General features: G+C 51.5%; 1 protein-coding gene across 1 annotated transcript in view; it reads left to right on the top strand.

The window, feature by feature from the left end:
- Window positions 1-16,044, top strand: part of LOC115075677 (interferon-inducible GTPase 5-like) — a 17,838-nt gene extending 1,794 nt beyond the window's left edge. The window contains exons 2-3 of the mRNA XM_029576295.1: window positions 12,851-13,553; window positions 14,253-16,044. Coding sequence (XP_029432155.1) covers window positions 12,865-13,553; window positions 14,253-15,438 — 1,875 coding nt within the window. The 5' untranslated portion in view covers window positions 12,851-12,864 and the 3' untranslated portion in view covers window positions 15,439-16,044. The remainder of the gene's footprint in view (window positions 1-12,850; window positions 13,554-14,252) is intronic.

The raw sequence follows: 16,044 nt of genomic DNA, 5'->3' as shown, positions 1-16,044 counted from the left end.
CGAGGGGCTCTGTTCTTCGTGTTTGCCGGGTGAGGAAGGTCCCTCCTCAGCAGCGCTAACAAAACAAACCCAGGGTCGCACTTCTAACTGCATGGCAAGGTTGTTCCCGTGTCAGCAAACCGCGGGAACGGCAGCCATTTTGTGGGTTCGAGCAGCTCCCGATTCGGGGCTGCTCGTGCTGAGGAGTCAGTTCTTTTGTAGTCTTCCTCCCGATTTGAGCCCCGTGCAGCCCCAGGACGTGGTCCCCTGACCCCCTCCCCCACCCCCCCCTCTGGCAAGGCTAGGCCACGTTTTCATCGGAATTTGTGCTTCTCATGCACAAATCCTACCTGGCCAGCTTGCAGGAGGAGGGAGGACCCTTCACCAGGTCCCCTGCCAGCCAAACTCCCACGGTTAGCCCCTCCGCTCGCTCCTATGGCTCAGGAGGCGCAGGGGTCTGTCCGGGTGTGGGTGGTGCTGGGGGTCCCTCCTCTCCCTGATCCTCCGACTCCCCTAGTCACTCTGGATCCAGGTATGGATTTGGCGGGGACACTCCCCCCTCTGGAAGGGGATGATCCCCGGGTTCTCCGTATGTTTCAGAGGGAGGAATTGGAACCTCTCATTCCCTTTGTACTTCAGGAGTTAGGGATTGAGGGGCCCCCGGTGGATACTCTAACAGCTGCTCTGCCAGCGCACATGGACCCAGTTCTGGCGGGACTCAGGGTTCCAGCTTGGCTTTTCCCTTCCATCCTATGCACAAGTTGCTGCTCCTCCAGGCATGGGACGCTCCCGAAGCGGGGCTCCGTGTCAGGAGAGCTATGGACAAGCTTTATCCCCTCCCAGAAGACTGCCTGGAAATGCTGAAAGTTCCCACAGTGGATTCTTCCGTCTCCGCTGTTACCAAGCACACCACTATACCAGTGGTGGGAGCTACGGCCTTGAAGGATGTACAGGATCGTAAGCTCGAATTCCATCTTCGAGGTTCTGGCCTTGGGAATTCGGGCGACTGTCTGCACCAGTCTCATGCAGCGGGCAAGCCTTAGGTGGGTTCAACAACTGCTCGGCACCCAGGACCTCCCGTCTGCAGAGGGTATACGTATGGGGCAGATGCTCTGTATGACCACCTCCGCGTCCAGGCGAAAGCAGTGGTCTCTGCGGTATCCACCAGAAGGCTCCTCTGGTTGCACAATTGGTCAACGGACCCGTCTTCCAAGGTGCAGTTGGGCACTCTGCCTTTTAAGGGTAAGTTGCTCTTCAGAGAGGACCTTGAGCAGCTTATTAATTCCTTGGGGGACACCAAGGTCCATAAGCTGCCTGAGGAATGACTGAAACAATCTCGGGCGTTTGTGCCCTCCCGTTCTCAATCTTGGTCTCAGCCCTTTCGAGGTTGCAGGCCCTTCCGCGAGGGGGCCTCCCAGCGTACCACCCCAAAGCCCGCTTACCAATGAAATTCGGTCGACCCATTCCTCTGTTCCCAATCTAGGTGGTCGTCTCTCCCTGTTTTTTGAGGAGTGGGTCAAAATCACGTCGGACCAGTGGGTTCTCGAGATTATCCGAGACGGGTACACTTTAGAATTTTCTCGAGACCTACCGGACTTATATGTAGTCTCTCCCTGCGGTTGTCTGAAACGGGATGCGGTGGACCAAACGCTTACCAGGCTCCTGAGGCTGGGCGCCATTATCCCAGTTCCAGAGGAGGAACTTGGCACCGGCCAATATTCCATCTACTTCATAGTGCCAAAGAAAGAGGGTGCTTTTCGTCCGATCTTGGACCGCAAAAGGGTCAACCGGGCCCTCAAGGTGCCACATTTTCGTATGGAGACCCTGAGAGCAGTCATAGCGGCGGTTCATTCCAGCGAATATCTTGCATCTCTCGATCTGACAGAGGCTTACTTACACATCCCGATTCCCCACGGGCACCAGAAGTATCTTCGCTTCCACATCCTGAACCAGCATTTTCAGTTCCGGACGTTGGCTTTCACTCTAGCCATCGCGCCGCGCACCTTCACCAAGGTCGTGGTGGTGGCGGCTGCTCTCCGCCGAGAAGGAGTCCTGGTCCACCTTTATCTGGACAACTGGCTTGTGCGGGCCGAGTTGGAGGTTCTCTGCCAGCAGGCTGTCGACCGGGTTCTAGCTCTCCTCACCTCTCTCAGGTGGATAGTTAACTTCCCCAAAAGCAATCTTCAGCCTTCCCACGTGTTGGAATTTCTGGGGGCACACTTCAATACTCGGGTTGGCAAGGTGTCCCTACCACGCGCTCGGGCTCTCAAACTTATCGACCAGGTGTGCAATCTTATCTCACTTCCGCTTCCGACGGCGTGGGACTACCTCCAGGTCCTGGGAACTATGGCCTCCACCATCAACCTAGTCCCCTGGGCTTTTTTTTTTTTTTTATTCTTTATTTATGCATTTTCATAATTACAAATCAAAGATTTATAACAGAAATCCCAGAAGCCATTATTCACAATAATTACTATAAGAAAGAAACAAGCTAAAAGAAAAAACCATATTATAAATATAATGGACTTCTTCCTTAGTACATATAATTACTCTAAATTACCAAAACATTAGGGCTGAATAAGGGAGAATTTAACATCCACACAAGTAACAATAGATGGGTTAAGTAACATTCGGCTTGGGCACCTATTACTGCTTAATTGGACTCTGGGGTTGATGTGGGTTGCTTCTTTAACTCAATAAAACTAGCCAATTGTTCCGGTGTGAAAAATATATTACATTCATCTCTTGTTTTAACTAAGCATTTACAGGGGAAACGTAATATGAAGGTGAATCCTAAAGCAATTACTTCCGAGCGGAGATTTAGAAACAATTTCCTCCTTTGCTGCGTTGCTAAGGCCAGATCTGGGAAAATTTTTACATTTGAATCATAATACTTAACTGGGTATTTTCTAAAATAAACCTTCATAATCTTGTTTACTTCAAAATTAGTGATTAATGAGATTAACAAAGTACCTTTGTCAATCACCATTTGATCTGAATTTTCCAGGAAATTCGTCAAATTTCCCTGGAAGGGTTCATTTGACCTATTATTTGGCAAAAAGAAACAAGAATTAACCATAGGTATATCACTATCTGAAAACCCCAAAATTTCTGAGAAAAATTTCTTTAGAGTAACGAATGGAGTCTCTCCCACAATGCGGGGGAAATTTAATAAACGTAAATTCAAACTTTTTGAATTGTTTTCGAGTGATTCCATCCTTCTATCTAATCTTGTACGATCTTTAGCAACAGCAGCTTTAAACTCATTTGTTTTTTCTGTCTCTTTTTCCAGCTTTCCAACCTTCAGATTAACTTCTGACACTTTATGTTCTAAAGCAGCCAGATCTTGATGTTGCTTTATATTGGCTTGGTTCAACATTTGAAAAGCATTTTTTGTCTCCTGCCTAAACCCCACAAGCAAGTCCCAAAGTCCTTCTAGGGTCACACCGGCAGGATTAGGAGGAATAGGAGGGGAGGGTCCCCATATTCCATTGACTTCGCTGTTTTCTCCCCTACCTGCTTCACTCTGCGGTAGAGCATCTGCAGCAATCTCCCGGGCGTTTTGTATCAGCAGCCTCGACTCTCCGGCTGCTGTCTCCGCCTCCTTAGCAGTCTCTGAGTTGTTATCCGCGGCTGTAGCTGCACTCGTCGTCGGAGTAACAGGATCAAAACTCCCCTCCACTGCTGAGGCGGTCCCGGAAGCAGAAACACTTCCCGGGTCAACGTCCCCTGCTCCTCCGTCATCTCTGCACGCTGGTGGCCTCCTCAGATCCGGGCTCAGTTACGCCTCCTCCAAGAGCGAAGGGGGTTCTCCCTCACTCCCTCGCTCAGCGGGCTCCTCGGCTCCTGGAAGGATAGGTGCTGACAGGTAGTGTATAATTTCCTGCTGGATTGGGGAAGGGATGGGTTCCATGGGGAAGACCCTCACCTTCCCCTTGCGTTTCGGAGGCATGTTTATTCAAAGAGAAAAAAAATTTATTCTTCAGGAATTGCCGCAGCGGTTTTCAAACCGTGCCTCTCAAGCCGCCATCTTAACCGGAAGCCGTCCCCTGGGCTTTTGCGCATATGAGACCGTTACAGAGAAATTTGCTATCCCGCTGGCAGCTGGTGTTGGAACAGTTTCACACGGTTCTCCCGCTTTCGGCCTCTACCATTGCCAACATGCAGTGGTGGCTTTCGCTTCCACATCTTCTGCGGGGACTGCCTCTTCAGACCCCACAGTGGATTGTAGTCACTACGGATGCCAGTCTCTCTGGCCGTGAAGCAGTCTGCCAGTCTCAGATCACGCAGGGAGACTGGTCCCCAGTTCAATCCCGCTGGCACATCAATCGGCTGGAGGCCCGGGCAGTTCGACTGGCTCTCCAAGTGTTTCTGCCCCTGATCCGCAGCAAGGCGGTGAGGGTCCTCTCCGACAACTCCACCACGGTCGCGTATATCAACCGGCAGGGGAGCACTCGGAGTCTCCTAGTGGTCCTGGAAGCCAGCCAGCTCCTTGCCTGGGTGGAGTGTCACCTGGATTGCCTGGCGGAGAATGTGCAAGCCGATTTCCTCAGTTGCCAACGTCTCGATCCAGGAGAGTGGGAGCTCTCGGACAAAGCCATGGATTTGATCGTCAGCAGGTGGGGTCCCCCTCACCTGGACCTCACGGTGACCTTGCGCAATGCCAAGGCCAACAGATTCTTCAGCTGCTGGAGGGAGCGCTGTTCGGAGGGAGTGGAGGCAGACGTCCTCCCCTATGTGTTTCCGCCGTGGCCTCTGGTGGGAAAAGTTCTCAGAAGAATAGAACTCCACAAGGGGCCAGTTATTCTGGTAGCACCCGATTGGCCTCACAGACCGTGGTTCGCGGATCTTGTCAACCTGGCAACGGACAGGCCTCTTCATCTCAGCCATCTTCCTCATCTGCTTCAGCAGGGGCCCGTATTTTTCGACCAGGCAGATCGCTTTTGTCTAGCGGCCTGGCTTTTGATCGGAGACACCTGAGGCATAAAGGCTATAAGGAGGAAGTTATCTCCACCCTCCTGCGGGCTCGTAAGCCGTCTACTTCTTTGGCTTATGTATACGTTTGGAAAGTTTTTGAGACCGTCTGTGCGGAATCGGGTGTTTCGGCATGCTCCGCACCGATTTTGTTGGTTCTTTCTTTACTCCAGAAGGGTCTCTCCAAGGGTCTCTCCAAGGGTCTCTCCTTCAGTTCGTTGCGCGTACAAGTGTCTGCCCTCGGCTCTCTCCTCAGTAGAGTAGAAGGTCACACTTTGGCGTCTCACCCGAACGTTGTTCGGTTCTTGAAGGGCGCCAAGCATTTGCGGCCGCCCGTCCGCTCCACTTGTCCGTCCTGGAGTCTTAATCTTGTCCTTTGGGCTCTCTGTGTGGCTCCGTTCGAGCCCCTCCGTTGGGCTACAGTAAAGGATCTTATGCTTAAGGCGGTTTTTCTTGTTTCTATCTGTTCCGCTCGTCTGGTTTCAGAGATTCAAGCGTTGTCCTGTCAGGAGCCTTTTCTGCGTTTTTCTGATTCGGGAGTCTTTCTCAAAACGGTTCCTTCCTTCTTGCCAAAAGTCGTTTCCGCCTTTCATGTCAACCAGTCTGTGGAGCTTCCCGCGTTCTCTCTGGCGGATGTTGCGGGTCCCATTGGGGGCAATCTTCGTCGGCTTGATATGAAACGTGTGTTACTACGGTACCTCCAGGTCACCAATGAGTTTTGGGTCTCCGATCATCTTTTTGTCCTCTGGAGTGGTCCAAATCGGGGCAAACCGGCTTCTAAGACTACTAATGCTCGGTGGTTGAAGGAGGCGATTTCCTCGGCCTATCTTTGCCAAGGCCAGGCGGTTCCTGAGGGCTTAAAGGCTCATTCATTGCATTCTCAAGCTACTTCATGAGCGGAGTGTCAATCGGTCTCTACACAAGAAATCTGCAGGGCCACTACATGGACATCCCTACATACTTTTGTTCAACACTACCGTCTTGATGTTCAAGCACCGGTTTTTGGTTCTTTTGGTCAGCAGGTGCTTCGAGCGGGACTGTCTCTGTCCCACCCGGTTTAGGGAAGCTTTGGTACATCCCACGGTCTGGACTGATCCAGGTATGTACAGGGAAAGGAAAATTAGTTCTTACCTGTTAATTTTCGTTCCTGTAGTACCTCGGATCAGTCCAGACGCCCTTCCCTGTTTCTTTTATGTCGTCCACTCGAAGCTTTTCCCACAGGTCTCTGGATGCCAGTTATCTATCTTTATCTTCAGGACACCGGAAGCATCTGTGTTGATGACCATGCATATGCAAGAGTGTTCTTCTACAGAGTCCATTCAATGGTTGTAATTGTTACTCATTTGAGTTTTCTGGTTACTTGCTTGATCTTTTTCTTCTTGGTTATCTTTGTTCTTATCTGCTTTGACAATGGTTCTACTGGTCTGTCTCCATCTGCTGGACAGGAGGCTCAATCCACGGTCTGGACTGATCCGTGGTACTACAGGAACGAAAATTAGCAGGTAAGAACCAATTTTCCTTTGTTTAAAAAAAAAAAAAAAAAAAGTCACCGGCAGCTGTCTCCTTTTGCAACAGCAGAAGCATGCGGCAGGCTGTGCGGCCTAGCAGGCTGAATGCAACAGCAGAAGCATGAGGTAGGCTGTGTGACCTAGCAGGCTGAAATCCTCGGTGAAATTGTCGGGTGCAGGCTGGGCAGTAAGTGGGCGGATCGGGGGATAATTCAGAGGAAGGTGGTCCCGGTGGGGGCTGGCTGTTCTCCCGAACGAGCCATGCGGTTTTCAGTCATGGCAGCGGCCTGTTCACTGTGCCGGCAGGAAATTCTTGGGGCAGTGCGCCCTCTTCAGGGTTTGACATCTGCCGTGTGCTGCGGCCCTTCCCCCTCGCAATCCGGGCCGTGGGAAAGCACGGCAAGCATAGGATTGCTTGTTTGGATTTTTATTTTGCCTTGCTTTATTTCTTGGTGCTTGTTATGTCAGACAAGCAGCTCAGAGAGACCTGCAGGGCCTGTGGTAGCCCGTCGGTCAGCCTGAATGACCTCCTCCTCTGCACGGAGTGTGCTGGAGGGGGGGTCTGAAAGGCAAGCAAAGCCGCAGAGGTAGCGCTGGGATCACAGGAGGGAGTGGCTATGGCCGCAGAAGTGGAGCCAGATAGGGGAGCTTCTCCCCGGGGGTCCCCACCACTCCTGTCTCCCATGGTTTGACCTAGGGAAAAAAGTCCGGATGTCTTGGGCCCTAGCAGCCCAAATTCGTACTTTTACTGCACGAGGCCTTCCTGGCTAGGTAGGCAGGTAAGTGCGGTATCACAGAAGGCTTGACGGGTTCGGCAAAGCGGGGGAAGGTCCCCCCCTAAAGGTTCCGCGGGCCCACGAACTCTGCCTCCTGAGGGACGGCTAGCATGATTGGAATCATACTCGGAAGTGTTGGGTTTGAGGCATAGTGTGGACTCTTAGCTGCAGTGGCGCTGACTCTTCCCACTGGGAGGGGCCCCGTGGGGAACCACAGTGATAGGCTAGACTCAGAGAGCAGGCACTGGAGATGGAAAGCTTTATTGTACTTCTGTAGATAGATGGAAATTGTGCAGGAAGAAATGGCACTAAAATCCAGCAAGGTGCCAATACGCTCAGACAGTCTCAGATGTAGAAGTCTCACCCAGATGTACAAGGTTGGTAGTGTTCCACAGAGCGGGATAAGCCAAACCTGGTGGGTGGAAATGGAGAGCTGGAACATAGAGGTACTTACTGAAGAGTAGTGCAGGAATCCTCCTGGTAGATGGTGAAGGTGGGACCCAAGGTCCGTGGTGCAGGATCCTCTGAGCTGGTAAGGCCCTCGAGGAGCAAGTAATTGGAAGTGCAGATAATCCTGAAATGAGAAGAGAGACCCCTGAGGAACGGTTGTCTGTGTTAGTAGTAGAAACCCCGAAGGGTAGTTGGAAGCGAGAGGCCCCCGAGGAGCTTCTTCAGGAGCAAGATACCCCGGAGGGTAGTGAGGAATCTAAGCGTGCATCTTAGAAGCGGTCAGAGTAGCTAAACCGAAGTCCTTGCTAACTCGTTCATTAGGAGCGGAGCGGAGGCTTAAATATCCGGAGGTATTGATGTCATGCGGTGGGGACGCCCCGAGGTTCCCGCCATGACATGTAGATAAGCATAGGCAGCATGCATGAGCGCGCACACTAGGAGGCCACGGGAAGGAGCATGGTGGACGGGGATGCCCATGCTGAGCTGGAGACGCCGAGGGTTTCGGCACTTGGCACCGGAGGCAGCCATCTTATCCATAGAGGAGGAGAAGGGCAAAAAAGAGGTGAGGCAGAGCGGTCGCAGCCGTCTGCAACCGGACGCAACAGGAAGATTTGGACGAGTCTAAGGAGAATGAGGTCCCCTCTGAGGCCGATCAGGATGGGGACCCGATTGGGGGTCCCCCTCTGGACCCAGAGGACTGTAAAACTGAACAGGGGACCTTGGAGGGTCTGGAGGCTAAAGGTGATGATCTGCGGGTGATCCGGCTTTTCAAGAGAGAGGAGCTTCGTCCGCTTATATCTCAGGTGTTGGAGGAGCTGGGGATTAAGCTCACCTGGAGGATTCAGAGGCTGAAGGGGCTAATCCGGTTCTGTATGGCCTATGGAGACCCCAGCGCTTTCCCAATTCCAAAGAAAATCCAGGAAATTGATCAACCAAGAGTGGGATTCCCCCGACTTGGGTATGCGAGTTGGCAGAGCGATGTCCAAGCTTTATCCGCTTCTGCAGGACCATCTGGACGTTCACAAGGTCCTGAAGGTGGATGTGGCAGTTTTGGCAGTCACTAAGAAGACCTCTATTCCGGTGGCTGGAGCTTCCGCTCTGAAGGATGTTCAGGATTGGAAGTTGGAAGTGCATCTCAAGCAAGCTTTTGAGGTCCTGGGCTTGTGGGCGGTGATATGTGCAAGTCTGATGCAGCGGGCCTGTTTGTGTTGGATCCAGAAGCCACAGGAGCAGTCGGCCTCTGGGACTCTTTCCCCAGTCCAGGCGGCTCGCCTGGAGGCAGGGGTTGCCTATGGCGGGGGTGCCTTTTAGGACCTGGTGAGAACCACGGCCTGCACTATGTTGTCAGTGGTGGCGTCCAGACTACACTTGTGGCTATGCAACTGGTCAGCGGATCTGTCATCAAAATCGCAGCTCTGTAATATGCCCTTTCAGGGGAAACTGCTGTTTGGTGAGGACCTCGATCATCTGATGAAGTCGCTGGGAGAGACAAAGGGCAATAGGCTGCCAGAGGATCAAAAGTCTGGCCGGAAACCTTTCTCTTCTCGGCCTCGCTTTCGGGAGTCCAGACTTTTTTGTCAGACGAAGCTCTCGGGGGCCTCGGCCCCAAGACAGTCCTCGCATAGGCAACAGTCCTTTTGAGGGGCTGGAAGGTTATCTAGAGGCGGATCCAGCCAGGGTGCAGGTTGCAGTGTCCTCACAATGAGATCCGGCAGGTCCACTCCTCGTCTGGTAATTGGGGGCAGGCTGGCCCGGTTCTATGGGGAGTGGACCAAGATCACTTCCGACCAGTGGATGTTGAGCGTGGTGAGAAACGGCTACGCCTTAGAATTTTCTCACCCATTGCAGTCAGTCTTTCTGGAATCGCGTTGTCTTTCCCGAAGCAAACGGGCAGCGGTCCAGGAAATGCTTCAGCGGTTGTTTAGTCTGGAGGCAGTTGTACCTGTGCCAGTGTCCGAACAGAGACAAGGCAGATATTCCATCTATTTCGTGGCGCCCAAGAAGGAAGGCACGTTCCGACCTATCCTAGACCTGAAGAAAGTCAACCAGAGTTTGAAGGTACCACGTTTTCGGATGGAGACGTTGCGCACCGTAATTGTGGCGGTATGGGGAGGAGAGATTTTGGCGTCCCTGGATCTCACCAAAGCTTATCTGCATATCCCCATCCATCAGGAGCTCCAGAGGTTTCTCAGATTCATGGTTCTGGGACAGCACTATCAGTTTCAAGCGCTGCCTTTCGGGCTGGCCACCGCCCTGCGGACCTTTGCAAAGGTGATGGTGGTAGTGGTGGCGGCGCTGCGATAAGAGGGATTGCTGGTGCACCCGTACTTGGATGATTGGCTAATACGGGCAAAGTCACTAGAGGTCCATGGACCGAGTTCGGTCGCTCCTGGAATCTCTAGGCTGGGTTATCAATGTGCAGAAGAGCCATCTGGTCCCGTCACGTTCCCTCGAATACTTGAGAGCCCGCTTCGACACCCAGCGGAGCAGAGTGTTTCTTACAGATGACAGGGTGAACAAAATTCAGGGGCAGATAGCGTGTCTGCTTCGTCTACAGGTGTCAAAGGTCTGGGATTATTTACAGGTCCTGGGCTCGATGGTGTCTACATTGTAACTGGTGCCCTGGGCGTTTGCCCATTTGAGGCCTCTGCAGAGACCTTGTTGTCCCGTTGGAATCCTCAGTCGCAACAATATTTCCTTCCCCTGGCTCTGATGGAGTCGGCCAGGGCCAGTCTGGCCTGGTGGATGAATCGGAACAATCTGGAGAAGGGGATGCCTCTCGAGGTCCTGAATTGGGTGGTGGTCACCATGGATGCAAGTCTTTGGGGCTGGGGGGCAGTTTGTCTGGGCAGGTCTGCTCAGGGCCTTTGGTCAACGTCGGAACATATATGGTCCATCAATCGCCTGGAGACAAGAGCAGTGCACTGAGCTCTGGAGCAGTTTCTGCCCTTGGTCCACGATCGGATGGTGCAAGTTTTCTCGGCCAGTTCAACCACGGTGACTTACATCAACTGCCAGGGGGGAACCAAGAGTCCCATAGTAGCGCAGGAGACTCAGCTGCTGTTCGAGTGGGCAGAGCTTCATCTCGAAGAAATCGCCGCCTCCCATGTCGCAGGAGTCGACAAAGTCCAGGCGGATTACTTCAGCCGGCAGCAGTTGGATCCGGGGGAGTGGTAACTCTCTCAGTGGGCCTGGGAGCTTCTCTGCGAATGGTGGGGAACCCCGCAGTTCGATCTCATGGCAACGAATCTCAATACTAAGATGCAAAGGCTCTTCATCCGCTGGAGGGAATCCGGGGCGGTGGGGCTCGATGCCTTCATATGTCCGTGGCCGACCGGAGTCCTCCTGTACGTCTTTCCTCCGTGGCTGCTGATAGCAAAGGTACTCAGGCATATAGAGGGCCCCTCGGGGTCAGTGATTCTGATGGTTCCGGAATGGCCTCGCCGTCCATGGTTCGCGGATCTGGTGCCACTGGCAGTGGATGGACCGCTACGCCTGACCCATTTACCGGATCTCCTGCGTCAGGGTGCTATATTTTCCGATCGGGAGGATCGCTTTTGTCTTGCAGTCTGGCTTTTGAGAGGAGGTGATTGCAAGTGAGGGGGTATTCAGAACCAGTAATTACCACGTTGCTCCAAGCGAGACGCCCTGCTACCTCTCTAGCCTATTCCAGGGTATGGAAGGTGTTTAAGACCTGGTGTGGACAACAGGGATTGGACCCTCTTCAGGTGTCGGTGTCCCATATTTTGTCTTTTTTGCAGGAGGGTTTATCCGGAGGATTAGCCCATAGTTCCCTTCGGGTCCAGGTTTCCGCTTTGAGTTGTCTCAGAGGGAGAGTCCAGGGGAAGGCCTTGGCATTCCATCCAGATGTGGTGCGTTTTCTATGAGGAGTCAAACATCTCCGTCCACCTCTGCATCGCATTTATATGGAATGGAGTCTTAATCTCGTGCTACGGGTCCTTTGCAAGGAGCCGTTTGAGCCTCTGAATCGGGTATCTTTGAAGATCTTGACTCTGAAGATGGTCTTTTTGGTAGCTGTCTGTTCGGCTAGAAGGATTTCAGAATTGCAGGCGCTTTCGTGCCGTGATCCATTTCTCCGGATATCGTCCGATATAGTGTCCTTGCGTATGGTACCTTCGTTTCTTCTAAGGTGTTTTTCATGTAAACCAATCAGTGAAGTTGCCGGGTTTCTGGATTGGGCTCGGGGTCCCTCAGTGGGACGAGAACTTCACCTTTTGGTGTCACTAACGCTTTTCGTCGTTCTGATCATTTGTTCGCCCTGTTCGGGGGAGCAAAAAAGGGAGAAAAGGCGTCTAAGGCTTCTTTGTCTCGTTGGGTTGAAAGAGACTATCTCTACAGCTTATGTATCAAAAGGAAGGGTGGTTCCAGTGGGTCTTAGAGCACATTCGACTCGAGCTCAGGTGACGGTCCTGGGCTGAGTGTCAGCTGGTGTCTCCCCAAGAGATCTGTAGAGCCGTGGTGTGGTCTTCATTGCACACTTTTACCAAGCATTACTGTTTGTATGTGCGGGCCCCAGAGGCGGCCCCTTTTGGAGAGAGTGTTCTTCGAGCGGGTCTTTCGGGCTCCCGCCCAGTGTAAGAGGGCTTTGGTACATCCCACTTGTCTGGACTGATCTGGGTATGTTCAGGAAAGGAAAATTGGTTATTACTTGCTAATTTTCATTCCTGTAATACCACAGATTAGCCCAGAGGCCCATCCTAAGGATCTCTGCCGAAAGACTGCTTGGTCTACTGCTGTATTTATTTGCAAAGCAGATTTGCCGTTTTTTGGCTTCAATTTCTAGGTTTAGCGTTTCTGCATGATTATCTAGTTGGTCAGGGGTATCCATGTTGGGAACCTCGTTCACTCTTTATTTTTTTCTTATCTTGGCGTGGGTATCGATTAATACTGAGGGACTGCAGGTGGCACTCTCGTGTATGTGGCAGTGCCCAAAGATTTGTTCTCTACCTCCATCTGCCGGTAGGGATGAATAAAACCCGCTTGTCTGGACTGATCCTGTGGTATTACAGGAACGAAAATTAGCAGGTAATAACCAATTTTCCTTTTGCCATGCACAGGAGCTGGAGGATAGGAGGAAAGATTTCCCTGGAGAGGGCTGATTGTGTGATGACTGATTGCATAACCCTTCTTGTTTTCTTGCAGAATATTAAAGAAAAATGTCAGAGGCTATGGACACCGGTGAAGAGGTGCTGAAAGGTGTGCTACAGCGCTATGAAGTGGAAGGCAACAAAGCTGGTGCTGCTCAGATCCAAGCACTGATAAGTGCAGCCAAAGCCCTGAAATTGAGCGTGGCAGTCATTGGAGAAGAGGGCTCGGGGAAGTCCACCTTGGTGAACGCTCTACGGGGCTTGCAAGAGTGTTGTGATGAAAGCCACATCCCTTCATTCTTCAACAACGTGGGCAAGACCAAGGAACCCATTAGTTACTCGTTCCCAGTGTATCCCAATGCCATGCTCTGGGATCTCCCGGGTTATAGTGCTGAAGTTCCGCCAGCCCAGTATCTGACGAGCATTGACCTCAAAGTTGACATATTTGTAGTAGTCGTGGCTGGCTGCCTTACAGACACCCATGTTAAGCTGCTCAAGACCATCAAGCAGCAGAAGAAGCTTTTCCAGGTGGTCTGTACCAAGGTGGACCTGGAGGTTCACACAGCAAAAAGGGTCTTAGGGTCAGGCTTCAAACTGAAGGCCACTGTGCAGAACCTGCGAGAGGGATACAAAAAGAGGCTGAGCAAGGAAGGACTTGATATAGATCGATTCTTTCTGGTGTCGGGGTTGGAACCCGGAAAATACGACTTTTCCCAACTGGAGGACAATCTGGAGAAAGACATCCTCAATCTGAAACGGTTAGAAACTTGTTATTTTGGGGCCAGCTCAGTTGCGAGGCTGTGCACTGCCACACAGAAGGTCCCCAAAATGATCCGTGAGTTGAGTCTTCTGCTCCCTGGATTGGCTGAGCAGAAGACACAAGGCAGCTTTCAGAGGCCCTAGGGGGTGGGGGGAGAGGAAGTTGTGATATTTAGTGGCCAGATTCAGGGCTAATGATTTCAGGGTGCCAGAAGGAGCCCTGGTGCATGGCCCATCACCCAGGATTGTTGCTGCAATGACCCAACTAGGTATGTTGGGAGGGGAAAAGGGATATTTGATCCTCAGGTACTTGCAAATGTGAAGGCTCATGATGCCAGATCTCAGCCTTGCTTGAGCTGGAAATACAAAGCAGCAGAAGGGAAAATGTTGGTAAAAAAAATAAATAGATACTCTTTCTTTCTACACAAGTGGTCAGTGAGCACCAGGGGCGACAAACAGATCTTCAGTAACTGCTGAGGAGAGGATTTGGCAGGAGAAAATAGACAATGGTTACAGTAATGGCTGAGGGGAGAGAAAGGGGTAGATAGGAAAACAGGGTCAATAAACAAACATTAACTGAGAAGGGATCAAGCAGGGGAAAGGAAGGGCAATAAATAAAGAAACATTAAGTGCTGAAGAGAATGAGAGATACAAATGAGAGAGAAACTGAAACTTCTTGTTGTCTTTATTCTTCTCAGGAAGTTTGAGGCAGATGCTGAAGGCTTAAGCCACCGGAGCCAGGAGAAGCTGCAGGAGATTCTTGAGGCCTGTGAGCTGAGCGCGTTGATGTATTTCCCTGTCGTCATCTGCTCTGCGCTCAGTGCGCCCGTTAACATATGTCTGGACATTGCTGTCATAGGGGAGGCCGGCTCTGGAAAATCATCCTTTGTCAATGCCCTGAGAAACCTGGCAGCCTTTGGGGGAGAGGAAGCCAAGACAGGCGTGACGGCCACCACAAGGAAAGCAACTGCCTTCCCATACCCGGGTGCACCCAATGTCCGTGTCTGGGACCTGCCAGGTCTTGGGACTCCGGAGCTGCCGATGGAGCAATACCTTGAGAACATGGAGCTGGACTACTATGATTTCTTCATTGTAGTTGCATCCGAGCGCTACAAGCATGCGCACAGCGTCCTAGTGAAGGCCATTGCTGCGCTGGGGAAGCAGTTCTTCTTCATTCGAAACAAGGTCGATGCCGACCTGGGGGTAGGCGGTAAGCCAAGGGCCTCCATGCCCCTACTTGATGCAGGGGAGCGCCAAGACAGGGTCAAGAAGGACTGCATAGATGCTCTGAGGAAAGAGGGTGTGGCCCAGCCAAACGTCTTCCTGGTGTCCAGCCTGGAGCCAGAAGAGTATGAGATGCAGGAGGTCCGGAAGACTCTGGATGAGGAAATCCCACATCTGAAGAAAGAAGCTTTGCTGAGGGCTGTCCCGGGCCTCATAGCCATTGTGGTGAGGAAGACAAGGAGAGAGATGATAAAAAATGTCTATGGGAAGGCCCTGCAGATATGCCTATACTCCACTGAGACAAACTGCAATGAAGCTATGTCCAGCCTTACTTCCACCCTCTCCAACTACTGCATAGATCTTGGCTTGGATCAAGAGTCCCTTCAGCGGATAGCAGAGGCTACCGAGACACCAGTTAAGGGGCTGCAGGATGAGATACGGTGCCCACTGGCAAAGGAAATCAAGGCTGATGATATTCTAAAGCAGGTCTGTAAGTCTGTTTCTGTCACTGCTTTGGTCTGGACATATGTACCATACTGGGGGCAGTCCAGTACCCCTGAACTGTCTCTCGAGGCCACCTACAATCTGTTGAAGGAATCAGTGTGGGACCTGTCAGAAGATGCTAAGAGGGTGCTTTTGAAGGCCTATGCTGCGAATTAAAGCTGTATGAGGATTGTCCTTTTTAGGATGTTGACAACAGACTATTGACAGCAAAGGCAATTCCTCCAGCATGAAACCATCCCATAGTCAAGGGAGGTCTGTGGGATAACCAGTCCATGATCTGAATCATCCATGGAGTGCTCAGCTTTGTGATGTGACATCTTCCTAAGTTAATTTAATCAGTACGTAGGAAACGGTTGTAGTATAATACTCTTAAGTAGAGTGCGTCATTCATGGGTTGATCCATCTTGAATTGCCCCATCAGGTAAATAAATCACTTTATTCATTTAGTGAAATAGCCAGCTCCCAGGTCCAGCTAGTGATGCGTCTTCTGTAAAATCAGGAGCCAGGGAATAGCTGGAGAGCAGAGACCAAGCCCTCCTGTTAGAATGCTTCCTGCTGAGCTTGAGTCTGCATGCTTGCTGTACAGTGCCTTGTAAAAGTCTTCACACCCTTGTGTACTTTTCACATGCTGCTGTCTAAAAGAAAATGAACTCCAAATGTATCAAACTAGGAATTTGTTTCATTCGCCTATGCAACATTCTCTGCACTTTCTTCGTGAAATATTCCAAAAGTAATTAAGAATAAAGATCTCCAAAGTCTTGA

The sequence above is a fragment of the Rhinatrema bivittatum genome, chromosome 14 (genome assembly GCF_901001135.1).
Source record: "Rhinatrema bivittatum chromosome 14, aRhiBiv1.1, whole genome shotgun sequence".
In the NCBI taxonomy this organism is placed as follows: Eukaryota; Metazoa; Chordata; class Amphibia; order Gymnophiona; family Rhinatrematidae; genus Rhinatrema; species Rhinatrema bivittatum.
The sequence above is the reverse complement of the archived record's forward strand: the minus strand, read 5'-3'. Positions and strand labels throughout refer to the sequence as shown.